The sequence below is a fragment of the Trichomycterus rosablanca genome, chromosome 4 (genome assembly GCF_030014385.1).
Source record: "Trichomycterus rosablanca isolate fTriRos1 chromosome 4, fTriRos1.hap1, whole genome shotgun sequence".
Classification (NCBI taxonomy): domain Eukaryota; kingdom Metazoa; phylum Chordata; class Actinopteri; order Siluriformes; family Trichomycteridae; genus Trichomycterus; species Trichomycterus rosablanca.
The window spans coordinates 38,074,875-38,090,552 of NC_085991.1; the positions used below are offsets into that span (position 1 = coordinate 38,074,875).

A 15,678-nucleotide genomic window follows, 5' to 3' on the forward strand; every position below is an offset into this window, starting at 1 on the left:
TTTTTATTATTATTATTATTCATTATTTTATTTTTTTAAAGCAGTTTTTTATCATTCAGCTGCAGAAAAAAACATATATGTTCTTTCTCTTGCAAGTGTGTGTGTGTGAGAGAGTGCAAGTGTGTGTTAAGGAGTATCACTGTCTCTATAAAGCAGGTAAATACTGTCTGCTATGCTAGTGTGCTATGCACAATACACTTGGACATCTACAGTCATACTACGGTCTCTGAGCCGGACACCTTGCCAGTGAAAAAGTCCCAGAAGTTGCTTGGCGTCTTGATGTCATCAGAAGTGATGGAGGAGGCGTTTGAGTTCTGTCGCACCCACACGGCACTCCTTTCATTTAAGCTCTGTGGCTGGCAGGTGTCATCCTGCTGCACTTCGCTGTAATCCGTTTGGCATGACAGCCCTGTGCCACCCTGTCGCTCCTGCTCATCAGGTTGGTGGTGGGTAGAGGGCTGGACAAGACTTAGCAGATTGTGATGGGAGTGGAAGTGTCGCATCTTGGTTATGGACTTGGTCGGAGCTTCTGAAGAGCCTGGCACACATTTGAACATAATGCAACCATTTATCTGAACAACTGAAAATCTAAAATCAAAATGAAACTACTTCTAGTAATTATAATTGTAAGTTAATACTGAAACACCTAATATCCAAGTTCAATTTTCTTTGTGTATACCAAAGAACTACTGGTCCTGACTTTCTCTACAATCAATACCAGCACAAAAACTGTTTAAGTTCCAAGCAGCCCCGCATACAAGCCTAAAATTAACATGCACATTTGGGTTGGTTGAGTAGTTTTAAATCTTATATTGACTTTAGGTTGTGTATTAGTAAAAGCACATTATCTGGACTGATGGATGGATCCAGTTTTGCTCAGAACACTAGACTATTGCAGTTGGCTCTCCCTGTTCCATCTCTGATGTTTGTTGAGGAAATACTATTGATCGCTCTTTTTTGATGGGTTGTGCTAGACCTTTACTTTTAATAAATACTGCTAATAATGTTATGGCGTACAATGGTGTTTTATAGAAATGTGTTTTAAACTTTAAGGCACAAGTTTGTGGATGGCCTTTTTTTTAGCATGGCAATACCCCAGTGAACCAAGTCTATAAAACCGAGTGAACCGAGTCTATAAAAAATCTATTTGGTATGGCAGAATATGACTCTACCACATTTGGCATGAATGAAAATACTAATTCTAAGCAGTCCTTATCATCCAACATCAGTGCATGGCCTAATAAATGCTTTCTTATGTTAATAAATGGAAGTAAATCAAATTTGATTTAAAGTCTTCTGTAAAGTCTTGCCAAAAATGAATGCAAATGTAGCAGCAAAGTGAAAACCAACTCTGTATTAATGCAAACACGATTGGATATGTTTAAGAAGCACATAATTTTGGGGTGTCCACTGGCCATATAATGTACACTGATTAGCCATAACATTAAAACCACCTTTTTGTTTCTACACTCACTGTCCATTTTATCAGCTCCACTTACCATATAGAAGCACTTTGTAGTTCTACAATTACTGACTGTAGTCCATCTGTTTCTCTACATACATTTTTAACCTGCTGTTACCCTGTTCTTCAATGGTCAGGACCCCCACAGGAGCACTACAGAGCAGGTATTATTTAGGTGGTGGATCATTCTCAGCACTGCAGTGACACTGACATGGTGGTGGTGTGTTAGTGTGTGTTGTGCTGGTATGAGTGGATCAGACACAGCAGCACTGATGGATTTTTAAAATACCATGTTCACTCACTGTCCACTCTATTGGACACTCCTATCATGTTGGTCCACCCTGTAGATGTAAAGTCAGAGATCATCTATTGCTGCTGTTTGAGTTGGTCATCTTCTAGACCTTCGTCAGTGGTCACAGGACGCTGCCCATGGGGCGCTATTGGCTGGATATTTTTGGTTGGTGGACTATTCTCAGTCCAGCAGTGACAGTGAGATGTTTAAAAACCTCATATCAGCACAACACACACTAACACACCACCACCATGTCATTGTCACTGCAGTGCTGAGAACGATCTAACACCCAAATAATACCTGCTCTGTAGTGGTCCTGGGAGAGTCCTGACTATTGAAGAACAGCATGAAAGGAGGCTAACAAAGCATGCAGAGAAACGGACTACAGTCAGTAATTGTAGAACTACAAAGTGCTTCTATATGGTAAGTGCAGCTGATAAAATGGACAGTGTGTGTAGAAACAAGGAGGTGGTTTTAATGTTATGGCTGACTGGGGTATATTGAGTATTTTTATTCGTGTCATTTCTACTACTGAATTTCAGTCTATTAAACATCCACTGCAACATAGTGAAAAAATCTTTTGCAGAAAAAGACCTCAGCAATACAACAGCTTAAGTCACTAGCCAGTAGAAACAGGACTACAGTACATTTATATTTAGACACTACATTTAGACTCACATTTTTTGTTAGCGTTGAAGCGTAGTGTGTTAAAGAAGAGCTCGCTGCTCAGACTGCTTCCACCTGCAGAGTCTTCAAATACAGAGGAAACAGGCTCGATGGGAGTCAGGTCAACACTTGATTGACCTACAGAGTCCAAAGATGCCTGAGTGTCCCTGCGTACTCCCAAGTCTGGCTCCACCATCACACCACTGCCACTGTTACAAAGCACAGCAAAACTGTAAGTACACTTATAATGTGTATGTCTTGACAGTCTTGGGTTTTTGAAGATTTCTGCCTATGTTTCAGCAGCTTCTTGTTCATGGCAGACCTGTTTTTGTTGCTTACCACAACCCTTAGGAACAGCAAAAGCAAATTACTATTCACTGTATTATTCAAGTGTCAGAAAGTAAATAAACTACAAAAGAACATCTTTCAACGTTTCATGTCATTAAACATTTTATGGACTGAAGCTTTAATATGCAATTAAATATCAAAGTCACAAGAGCATGGAGGAGCTTTCTCATTTGACTAACCTAAGCTTTCTGCGCAGCAGATAGTCAATAACATCTGGATCGGTCTGAATGAGACTCATAAGCACTTCCTGCTGGAGCTCTGCAGAAACCTGCCCACATCAAACACACAGAGTTTCACAGAGTGCAAACAGTGATTTAGGATCAGATTATAATAATTAAATCCACACGGCTATTGTTCTAGAATTATTTATGTATCTAGAACTCACTGTAAAAAGGTGTTTATAGTGTTGGATGAGCAACAGGGTGACGTTAATAACGACTGCGCTGTCCTCAATTCCCAGAGCAACAGAGTCTTTATCTGTCCCCTTTTCCCTCTGCAGCAAATTCGGCCCAAAGATCACAGCCAGGTTGGCTGCTGTCATCTTATTACCTGAAATCTAAGAAAAGTGTAGCTATAACAAGGGTAAATTACTAAGCCTTTAAAAGGAAAGAGAAATTAGCCCTTAAAACATCAATAATAATTTAGCAAAATACAATATAAATAAAACATAAATAAAATGAAAAAAGTATTGTTAAAAGAATAGATCAAAATAAATGATATAAGCAAAAGCAAAAATAAAAAGTAAAAATAAAATGGTTACAAACAAAAGCACCAAAGAAAAATATACATTTAGAAATCTAAGAATAAATACAAGTATAAAAGCAAGAAAAAAAAAATTAAAAGGTTAAAAATGTAATAAAATATTAAAATTGTAAAAACTACATATATAAAAACAAAAAAATTTTTGCAGCAGATAAACTGACAAAACTTTTAAGAAATTGTCACAGAAATCTTGCATAAACTAATACAGAGGGTAAGGGTTTATGCAGGGTGTAGTGTATTACCTCCTGTTGATCTGGGGTGACTGAGTCATGAGCATGTTCCTGTACTGTATGTAATAAACTCAGCAACTTAAACAAAGTGTCACAGTGACACGGAGGCAACAGGTACAGCAGCTGCTGCAAGTACGCCAACTGATCCACGCCAGATAAATCTAAAAAATAACATGAATGTACACACACACACACACACACACACACACACTTTTGATTATTATGTAATAATATTCATAATATTTGTACTCAGAAATAAATATCTGACTATGGCTCTTCTCTACTATTAGGATCACCACTGACCAAATGTTATGAGTGATGGACAATTTTCAGAACTAGAGTGACTTGATTTAGGAATTTTACCATAAAAATAAGTGTAACTTCTGGGCTTTATATAGTCTGTCAACAACAATATTTAGGCAGAAAATTGACCCTGAGGGGCTGAAGGAAAATAAGTGTTTACAGTTAGTGCCAGAGTCATTGCAACCCAGACATGGATTAATCACTTAGTCAATGTATGAATGAAATAATCATTGGCAACTAACTGTACATGCCGTATTTATACACGATTCTGTGTGTTTTCACACTCGGGTGGCACAGCAGTTTATTACTCTACCTTGACAGCACTAAGAAACATGTTTAAATCTCAGCAGTGCTATTGGCCGGCCGGGCATCTAAGCAGATATGATTGGCTATGTCTAAAGGGAAATTGCCGAAGCCTTGCAATGGATTGGCGAAACAAAAGAAAACTTTTGCAAAGTATATTGCATAATTAATATGTATGAAATATAAAACATTAAATGTGCTATAATGTTTGCTCATGCCACATTTTATTTTTGCTAATTTGTTAAATTCAGTAGATAAACATAAATTCTGCATTAAAATGCTATGGTAGCTCAGTGAATAAAGTTCTGGGCTATCAATAGGAATGCTGTGTGTTCAAATCCCAGCTTTGCCAAACAGCCACTGATGAAGCCTTAGGCACTACATAAAAGTGATGTTAAGAGGTTTGTTCCCGCTAGAGGGTGTGTTTTTTAAAAGTCATGGAATTTGACCATGTGGTATCCAAACATTTGCTAAAAACTATATGTGTGCATGTGTTCATACTGTTAGCATGCAGAAAGGCAGAGTACAGTTCCCTGGGCAGCAGAGGGTCAGGCATATCCCTCAGGAACTCCTTTAACAGTGCAGCCACATCATGAACACTGTGCTCTTCATCCAAAACTACATCTGTCCCACTGTCAAAGTCCTCACGCAACTGAGAACACACACAAAGTGGTCATATTCCCACACACACACACACACACACATTGAACCATTTGGCAACAATTAAACAGTACACACAAACATAGGACTATGAACTGTTCACAGTAAATACATAAAATACATAAAAATAAGTCACATATGCATTATGTATATTATGTCAGGTATCAATCAGGTAAATAAATCAAAGGAAGTTGCCAGGTTTATTCTGAACTGGCACTAGGGAGCAGTGTGAGAACACACTTACTTGGCGGACTCTTTTTTTGGAGCTGCCAACTCGGAAAATCCCCACTGTCTGCAGCCCTGGAACATAAAGAGAAAGAGGAAGAAACCCAAATTACTCAGAGTCTGGTGATGCTGATATTTTTGTCTTAATTTAGGTCCTTTAGAGCTTTGAGTCAGTTTACCATATTCCTTTGTTCTTGAAGGCAAAGTGCATGTGCTACATTTACATTTTCAGCATTTAGCAGACGCTTTTATCCAAAGTGACTTACAGCACTGAGACAGTATATTATCTAAGCAATTGAGGGTTAAGGGCCTTGCTCAGGGGCCCAACAGTGGCAACCTGGTCGTGGTGGGGCTTGAACCAGCGACCTTTTGGTTACTAGTCCAGTACCTGGACTAGCCCAGCTTTGGGCTATCAACTGAAAGGTTGAGAGTTTGAATCCAAGCTCTGCCATGCAGCCACTGTTGGGCCCTTGAACAAGGCCCTTAACCCTCTCTGCTCCAGGGGCAACGTTTGATGGCTGACCCTGCGCTCTGATCCCAGCTTCCAAACAGGTTGGGATACGCGAAGAAAGAATTTCGTTGTACTGTACATGTGTATATGTATAAATGACAAATAAAGGCATTCATTCATTAACCACCAGGCTACAACTGCCAATGTGCTAGAAACACATGTTGGCAACAATGGGAAAAGCTGGCCTCAAAGGGCATACAGCTGCATCACTGTATAGTTAATATTAGCCTACAGTTTATTTATTTATTTAAAACCATTTTTTGTAATAAATACTTACACTGCCTTCTACACAATCCTAGACCAAACATGTTGGCATATTGACTGATATTTATTAATCACATAGAACACTTGGTACATTTTCACCCAGTCTTCTTTAGAGTGCTTCTAGCATTAAGATACTATTGGGCCATCTTGCTTTCACAAAATTCAAATCTGCCCACTTTAAATCAGGGCTATTCCAAAAGTATATCATATTCTTGACATATATTATCATGGATTTTGATGTTTGTTTTGCCTTTTCATAACCACCAGTACAGTTTCTTTTTAGTGTCTTAAGAAACTGTCAAGTTAGCATTCAAAACTTGCAGATATTTTGTTATGTCTGTCTAGTCTTCCATATAATCATTTAATGTTTCTGGTGCTTCTGGCTGCCACACTATCCTAAACTATTGTTCTGAACTAAGGTGGTGCGAAGAAAGGCAAATATAATGGATACCTGTGGGGTCTTTTGGGAGATGTGTGGGTGAAAACGGAGACTCAGGGTTCGTGTGTTTCATGAGAGCTCTTGTAGGGCTTGGCAATCTAGACGATTTCATGCCCGTATTGTTGTGGACTGTTGGAGCTGATAGGGACTCTGTGCCAAAGAGGACTGTTGCGACACAGAGCCGCAGTGCTAAACTTGATGCAAGTGCCTGCTTTGTTACCATTTCTTCCTCCCTGCCCTTATTTAGTGACTGTTTGGGTATTGACCGTTGTGCCACACAGTTTTATGGTTGTGCATACTTTGACCTTTTCAGTTTAATTTTTAACTTGTTTGTGTTTGTGTGTTTTTCCTTGTGTTTTTTCTTAGCCCTATGAACATATTTATTTAAGTGGTTAGTAGGAGAATTTGCAGTGTTATTTTAGCTGTGTGGTGTTTGGGTGAGTAATTAATGAAGGATGTAGGAATTACACTGGTGTGGGTTAATGCATGAAGTGTGATTATTTCACTGCCTGTGGATTTAACTGATTTTACTATTCTACATAACTTAATTAACTCTTAGTAAGGGACGTTTAGTGGTATTCAAGTTGTTTTTCTAGTTGGCTAGTTGGTAGTTGAAATGAAGTGGTTAAACAGCAGATTTTGTTCTCAGACTTTGTCTTCCTCCATCTGGACCTACCCGGGTTAAACAAAAGTGGTGGCAACAAATTCTTTTTTTGTAATAAATCTTTAATTTCATCTTTGTGACTTTTCTGTATAACAGTTACATTTACAGCATTTAGAAGCTGCCTTTATCCAAAGTAATTTACATTAATCACCTTACAATGTAAGCAACTGATGGTTAATGGTCTTGCAGTGGCTACATGGCAGTGGTGGGGCTTGAACAGGCAACCCTCTAATTGTTTGTTCAGTCCCAGTCCAGTACTTGTTCACTTGTCAATGTATTCTTTTTTTTCCAAGCATACCTTTACCGATTGTGTTTGAATTGTGAGTAAAATTTGGGTTTAATGAGTCCACAGCAGTTGTTTTTGGCTCCGTTCTGAACTGCCTTTGTGATAAGTTGGATAAGTAATTTTTTGTTTTTCACAGCTCTTTTTTGCTGATCATGTCCATACAAAAAATGCTGCACTATAAAATAAAGCACAGTCACTACTGTGTTAGATGAACGTTCCAGTTCCTTTGCTGTCATATGGGGTTTTTAATTTGGTCCCTTTTGCCAGAATAAGATCAGAATAAGAAACTTTATTTATTCATCAAGTACCAGATTTACAAGGAATTTCTCTTGGTGCAGGTGTCAGCATATTTTGGATCTGTCAAAAATATAGAAAAGGTAGACTATACACCGATCAACCATAACATTAAAACCAACTCCTTGTTTCTACACTCACTGTCTATTTTATCAGCTTCATTTACCATATAGAAGCACTTTGTAGTTCTGCAATTACTGACTGTAGTCCATCTGTTTCTCTACATACCTTTTAAACCTGCTTTTACCCTGTTCTTCAATGGTCTGGACCCCCACAGGACCACCACAGAGCAGGTATTATTCAGGTGGTGGATGATTCTCAGCCCTGCAGTGACACTGTCATGGTGGTGGTGTGTTAGTGTGTGTTGTGCTGGTATGAGTGTATCAGATACAGCAGCGCTGCTGGAGTTGTTAAATACCATGTCCACTCCCTGTTCACTCTATTAGACACTCCTACCTAGTTGGTCCACCTTGTAGATGTAAAGTCAGAGACGATCGCTCATCTATTGCTGCTGTTTGAGTTGGTCATCTTCTAGACCTTCATCAGTGGTCACAGGACGCTGCCCATGGGGCGCTATTGGCTGGATGTTTTTGGTTGGTGGACTGTTCTCAGTCCAGCATTGACAGTGAGGTTTTTAAAAACCCAACCAGCACTGCTGTGTCTTATCCACTCATACCAGCACAACACAAACTAACACACCACCACCATGTCAGTGTCACTGCAGCACTGAGAATGATCCACCACCCAAATAATACCTGCTCTGTAGTGGTCCTGTGGGGGTCCTGACCATTGAAGAACAGCATGAAAGGGGGCTAACAAAGCATGCAGAGAAACAGATGGACTACAGTCAGTAATTGTAGAACTACAAAGTGCTTCTAGATGGTAAGTGGAGCTGATAAAATGGACAGTGAGTGTAGAAACAAGGAGGTGGTTTTGGCTGATCGGTGTATATAAACATACAATAGAGACATAAATAGACAGTACATACACAGTATAAACACAGAATAGAGACAAATAGCCAAAAAGTAAAATAAAATGTGCAATTGAGATATACAGTACACCGACAACTAACTTCAAGTTAAAATGTGCAATGGAGATATTAATGAAGTGACTATTTAATATGTATTACAAGTAGAAATGTGCATATGTGCACTGACTGCAGATGGGAAAATTGTTAGAGGCATTTGATCAGGAGGATTATGGCATGGTATATACAGTGGATACATACAGTATGTAAAGCATGTGTGATAAAGTAAGTTTTTATTGCCTTGACTTGAGAGTTTCCTTAAGCTGCAACTCCTAAAGGACATTTCTTACAGAGAATATTGCAAGCTTGAAGGCTTTTTATAGCCTTACCCTTCCTTGTAGGCCTCAAGTAGCTTTGTTTTTGTTCAGTTGCTTCTACTGTGTATTGTATAAATTCTACAGAATAAGTCACACAGTGAATATTGGCTTTAATTATAACATTGACTAAACATAGTTAATTCAACAGTGCCTAAACTCAACCTGAGACCCCCTTTTAGGTTTTAGGAGTATTAGAGGTAGAAAAAAACTACCTTGACATTTTATATAATCACACCTAATGTACTCATGTAGATGAAGAGGTTTTCTTTAGTGTCTATAATTTGTTTGTGTGTATCTGTCAGCACTCACCATATGTGTGAATGTGTTGACAGCAGCGCTCCATGACGCGGGGAACCTGTCTGTAAATGGGATTTAGGCTCAGCTTGGCCTGTGTGCGACCCGATTGTGTCTTTTTCATGTCCAGTTCATTAGGATGAGAGAGCTGTAATGCCTCTAGAAGTCTTGACTGACTTTCCACCAAGTCTGAAATAGAGTCCACTGACAGGCCTCCCTAAGATGAAAAGAAAATCATGAAGAGAAAAAAGGGTGTAAGAGAAAAATAATGTCATGAAATGGAGCCTTGTTTTCTTTGATATTTGAAACCACAATCTCAACTACATAGAAGAACTTTCAGTGTTTTAAGATGAAGTCAGACAGGCTCTAAAATTACTACCCAAAAAGAAAGCCTCAGGAATCGCTAACCGTGCAACAGAAATATTTTTAAATTCTGAAGAAGATTTGAAGTGATGATCAAATCTGGTTAACCATTTAATGGCCTGAAGTTTGTATTTTGTATTCCAAAACCAAAGTAAGGAAATGAAGAGCAAACTACTGTACAATCTCCCTCATATCACACACCATCAACAACCTTTGATATGGAGACGACAAAACACTCGCTGAATACTGAATATTTGGGTTGAATCATTCTGATTGCAACTGTATTTATGTATATCAAAAGTATTTAAAAACCAATCCACTATTTAATAATTTTAATTAACAATACTTTGTTGCAAAGTCATAAAAACACCTTAGCTATAGCACCTAGAAATGTCCAGAGTTGGTTTTTAGACCAGTTACATTTACATTTATGTCATTTAGCAGACGCTTTCATCCAAAGTGACTTACCAGTTGTGACCAAATACAGTTAAAGCATTTGAAGGCCTCGCTCAGGGGCCCAACAGTGGCAACTTGGTGATATTAGGACTTGATTGTTTGTTTATTAGGATTTTAACGTCATGTTTTACATTCATGACAGGAATGGTAGTTACTCATTACACACAAGATTCATCAGTTCACAAGGTTATATCAAACACAGTCATGGACAATTTAGTGACTCCAATTCACCTCACTTGCTTGTCTTTGGACTGTGGGAGGAAACCGGAGCACCCGGAGGTAAATCACTCAGACATGGGGAGAACATGCAAACTCCACACAGAAAGGACCCGGACCGCCCCACCTGGGGATCGAACCCAGGACCTTCTTGCTGTGAGGTGACAGTGCTACCCACTTAGCCACCGTGCCACCAGTATTAGGACTTGACCTGGCAAACTTCTGATTACTAGTCCAATACCTAATACTAGTCCAGTACTGAGCTACCACTGCCTTTGAATTTTTCATTAACAAAGCGCAATTCATGTTTCCTCTAATGATCTGTAATGATCTATAATGGCACAATATTACTGGCATACTTTATGTGGGTGTGTTTGGGATCAATCCCTCTTTCTTTAGATAGGACAAACTGATTATTGCCAACAAGTTTTATTTTTGTTTTATTTGACCATTTTGTAATTTGTTCGAAGTTTCAGGTGTAAATTTTACATGTGTTTCTTTTTTAGCAGAAGTAATTTGCCTGGGCTGTAGGAACCGAGATGATTGCAGGGTATACATGTTGTTCCTGCTGTTTTGAAGTCATCCTGGGACTGAGAGCATGTTGTGCAATCAAATTAGGCACATTTTGATTCAAGTTTTGTTGAATCAAAAATTATTAGCCACTTAACCATCTAAATGCTACTCATTGTATGAAAACTTCATAACCAGTTGCAACATCTTGGTAGCCTAGTTGGTAGAACTTTGAGCTATTAGTCAGAAAATTGTCTGGCTCTACTATGCAGCTGCTGTTGGGCCCTTGAGTGATTCTGCTCCAAGAGCGCTATACAGTGGCTGACCATGTGCTCTGACCTGTGCAATGTACACTATATTGCCAAAAGTATTTGCTCGTCTGCCTTCACACGCATATGAACTTGAGTGACATCCCATTCTTAATATATAGGGTTTAATATAATGAACAGTGTGTGTAGAAACAAGGAGGTGGTTTAAATGTTATGGCTGATCAGTGCATAACATTATGACCACATCCTTGTTTCTACACTCACTGTTCATTTTATCAGCTCCACTTACCATATAGAAGCACCTGAAATTCTTCAATTACTGACTGTAGTCCATCAGTTTCTCTACATACTTTTTTAGCCTGCTTTTACCCTGTTCTTCTATGGTCAGGACCCCCACAGGACCACTACAGAGTAGGTATTATTTGGGTGGTGGATCATTCTCAGCACTGCAGTGACACTGACATGGTGGTGGTGTGTTAGAGAGTGTTGTGCTGGTATGAGTGGATAAGACACAGCAATGCTGATGAAGTTTTTAAACACCTCACTGTCCCTGTAGAACTACAAAGTGCTTCTATATGGTAAGTGGAGCTGATCAAATGGACAGTGAGTGTAGAAACAAGGAGGTGGTCATAATGTTATGCCTCATCAGTGTATGTATGTGTGAGAAAAATAAAAGCATTCTTCTTCTAACATTTAGATCTTACCTTAACGCAAATTCACTTCTAAATTTCTCAAAAGAATCAAATTTAATGTATTAGAGTGGCCTAGTCAAAGTCTATACCTGAATGCTGTGGTCAGACACGCAGTTGATGCTCAAAAGCCCTTTAATGTGGCTAAATTTAGGCAATTCTGCAAAACAGAATGACAAACTTTCTCCATAGCAACAGTAAAGACTAATATTTACTGATGGGAAGCATTTGGTTGCAGCTGCTGCTGCTAAAAATGGTACAAACAGTTATTAAGTTCAGAGAGGGCATTTACTATGGATTATATGAGTTTACTCAGGCTCGTTTAGTCTTATACCATTATAAACATCTAAAACAATTACAGATGACATGCAAGACAAACTGGACAGAGGACAAATATGTTTTTACAGCACTTTAACCTTCGCAAAAATAGTAAATACATCTCTGAACAGACAAATACTACCAATTTAAAGCTTACAAATACATTTAACTGACTGTCTTATACTTGCCTTTAGACCTAAAGGTAAATTGGTATTATCTTTAAAATAGATTCTATAGTAAGAACCAGCAGTTGCTTGACAGGGCTTTGCTCTTTTGCTCTTTGATCTCATTCCTGCATTCTTAAACAGTCTCACTCCACAAGTGGCTACTTAAGTGAAAGGGCAATGGAAAATACATTAGCATGCAATTACTACCAATCCTGGTTTAGGTATGCAAGTTTATTCACTGGAATGTAAACAAATTTTTTTAACGGCTCCTCAGCCATCTACACATTGTCTACTGGTTGGGTCTGTGTTACTCAGTTTACAATGTAGACTTATACACATCTTATAATTTCACAGCTGTCACCCAAAGAGAGGCAGTCTCTGGTCCCACTCAGCCAAGGGTGCAACATCATAACTTTTTTATCTATGTACCACCCATCACCAGCTTTTTTACTCTCATAACACTGAGGATTTATGGGTATATGCAATTAATTTTACTAAGACAATTTTTATGATTCTATTTTTTATTGAGAAGACAACTCTATATATACAGTATACACACCTATATACCACCTGCATACCACCTCCTTGTTCTACACTCACTGTCTATTTTATCAGCTCCACTTACCACATAGGAGCACTTTGTAGTTCATCTTTTTCTCTGCATGCTTTGTTAGCCTACTTTCATGCTGTTTATCAATGGTCAGGACTCTCCCAGGACCACCACAGAGCAGGTATTATTTAGGTGGTGGATCATTCTCAGCACTGCAGTGACAATGACATGGTGGTGGTGTGTTAGTGTGTGTTGTGCTGGTATGAGTGGATCAGACACAACAATGCTGATGGACTTTTAAAACACCTCACTGTCACAGCTGGACTGAGAATAGTCCACCAACCAAAAATATATCCAGCCAACAGCGCCCCATGGGCAGTGTCCTGTGACCACTGATGAAGGTCTAGAAGATGACCAACTCAAACAGCAGCAATAGATGAGCGACTGTCTCTTACTAGGTAGGAGTGTCTAATAGAGTGGACAGTGAGTGGACACGGTATTTAAAAACTCCAGTGGTACTGCTGTGTCTGATCCACTCATACCAGCACAACACACACCAACACAGCACCACCATGTCATTGTCACTGCAATGCTGAGAATCATCCACCACCTAAAGCAGTTTAACAAAGTATGTAATGAAACAGATGGACTACAGTCAGTAATTGTAGAACTACAAAGTGCTTCTATATGGTAAGTGAAGCTGATAAAATAGACAGTGAGTGTAGAAACAAGGAGGTGGTTTTAATGTTTTGGCTGATATATATATATATATATTCTTCAAGTTCTTCAACAAATTATATCACTTTTCTACAGTCACCCTCCGATGCATTTTTCCCATCGGATGATGTTTTTGGTTGAGCATGTACACCTGCACAGTGCTATCAGTCTGGCCGGAGCAATGACCTCAGCTGCTCCAATCACCTTCAAGATAAACTGGAATGTGGGTCGCAAGCCAGGCCTTCTCGTTCCAACAGTAGTTCCAAAATTCACAAATGCTTTGTTAACTGAATTGACACACATTCAGAATACTGCACATAGTTTTAAAATACGAAGCTTAACAAGCTTATGATCATGTGTTCACACACTTTTGACCATGTGTAAGCTGTACAAAGCAAAGCAACTATTTCAACATTTATAGACAAGCTTTATAGACTGACTACATCATCGCAACACACTTTTTAGATTAACTGTCTTTATTTCAACCGTTCTGCTGAGTTATTTTCTCTGCTTTGATTGTTTTTTGCAGTTACCACACAGACGATCTGGTTTGGATCAGCTTTCTTCTTTGTTTGATGGGAAGTTAAAGATTCACTGGCACTTTAAATAATCAAGTCTAATTCTAAGTAAAGCAAACATGGGCAAGAAAAAACATTGGTCTTGCTCTAGCAGTTTAACCTTTTCACCCCAAGAAGATAAAATAGCAACAACAATCACATATTCTAGTCGTTACCAAAAACATACACAGACTTGATTTTGTTTATAGACTTGTAGAATTAATCTCAAGATCTAATCTGCATGCATTTATTTACAGTAGTTCACTTTTGCAATCTGTTTATTTTAACTCGTTTGTCTTGTATGCACTTTTAGCCTCCTAAGCATCTGTGTTTTAAAATAGTTATGCTTTTAGGGAAGAGAAAGTATTGCGACACAAATCCTTCACATGTACTTACTGTTTTAAACACACTTACTTTTAGTTCTTGATTTTGTTTTAGTATTTCAGTCCATGTACTGATTTTGTACTGGCTATAAAAAGTTTTTCCTGACCTAGTGTACTATGTTACACATTAGCTACCAATTTGGAAGGGTGAGTGTTGATGCCCCCATTGATGTACATGAAGTTAACCTCTGCATATTTCAGACAAATCAATGCTCTTGAAAGACTGCATAAATAACTTCTACATACTTGTGCTCACAGATGCATTAGTTTGATTAATGTTACTCTTATCAGGAAATTATTTTGGCATCCAAACACTCACAAACAGTAAGTAGTCTTGCAATAAATTTATCATTATCTTATCTGATCTTAATCTCCTGATATAACCAAGGACTTTATTTACATTCTTGAAGACTGAAAGTAAGTAAGTTGATAACAAAACCTTTATGCCAGAATTCAGGTGGGCTGGACCAGGTAGCCTAGACCAACTCTAGGTGGCAGTTGTAGTCTAGAGGTTAAGGTACTGGACTAGTAATCAAAAGGTCACTGGTTCAAACCCTACCATTGTCAGGTTGCCACTGTTGGGTCCTTGAGCAAGGACTTAATCCTCAATTGCTCAGACTGTGTACTGTCACAGTACAGTAAGTCGCTGTGGACTTACACAGTACAGTAAGTCGCTGCTAAATGTCATAAATGTAAATGTCTTGTTTACCTCCAAGACTTAACACAACCCATATTTTTTATTAGTACTCATCTAATTAGTTATGCAGTTATGCAGGCTCTTTAAAATAAAATAATAATAAAATAATAATAAAAAATACCTTACATCAAACCTTACATCGAACACTTTATTTTACATATGAGAGTTAAGGGCATTGCTCAGGATCTGAACAGTGGCAACTTGGTGGCAATGGGTCTTGAACCAGCAACCTTCTGATGGCAGGTCCAGTACCTTTACCACCATGCTACTACTGGCCCAAGCATTTAGCAGAGGCTTTTATCCAAAGCGATATATATTTTTGTTTATGCATTTTCTACCCTTTTTCTCCCGACTTTTAGCAAGTCCAATGTGTCATGCTTCCTCTCCACTAATGCTGGCCCTGATTTGAGAAGAACAAAGCTAATCCACGCCCCCTCCG

The 15,678-nt window shown here is 38.6% G+C and overlaps 1 protein-coding gene across 1 annotated transcript in view; it reads right to left on the reverse strand.

Annotated features, from left to right (window-relative positions):
• Positions 1-15,678, reverse strand: part of arhgap36 (Rho GTPase activating protein 36) — a 39,305-nt gene continuing 23,627 nt past the window's right edge. Inside the window, exons 5-12 of the mRNA XM_062993292.1 lie at positions 9,363-9,564; positions 5,271-5,326; positions 4,868-5,018; positions 3,773-3,921; positions 3,154-3,324; positions 2,948-3,036; positions 2,433-2,629; positions 1-538 (exon numbers count right to left, since the gene is read on the reverse strand). Of these exons, the coding sequence (XP_062849362.1) occupies positions 213-538; positions 2,433-2,629; positions 2,948-3,036; positions 3,154-3,324; positions 3,773-3,921; positions 4,868-5,018; positions 5,271-5,326; positions 9,363-9,564 (1,341 nt within the window). The 3' untranslated portion in view covers positions 1-212. The remainder of the gene's footprint in view (positions 539-2,432; positions 2,630-2,947; positions 3,037-3,153; positions 3,325-3,772; positions 3,922-4,867; positions 5,019-5,270; positions 5,327-9,362; positions 9,565-15,678) is intronic.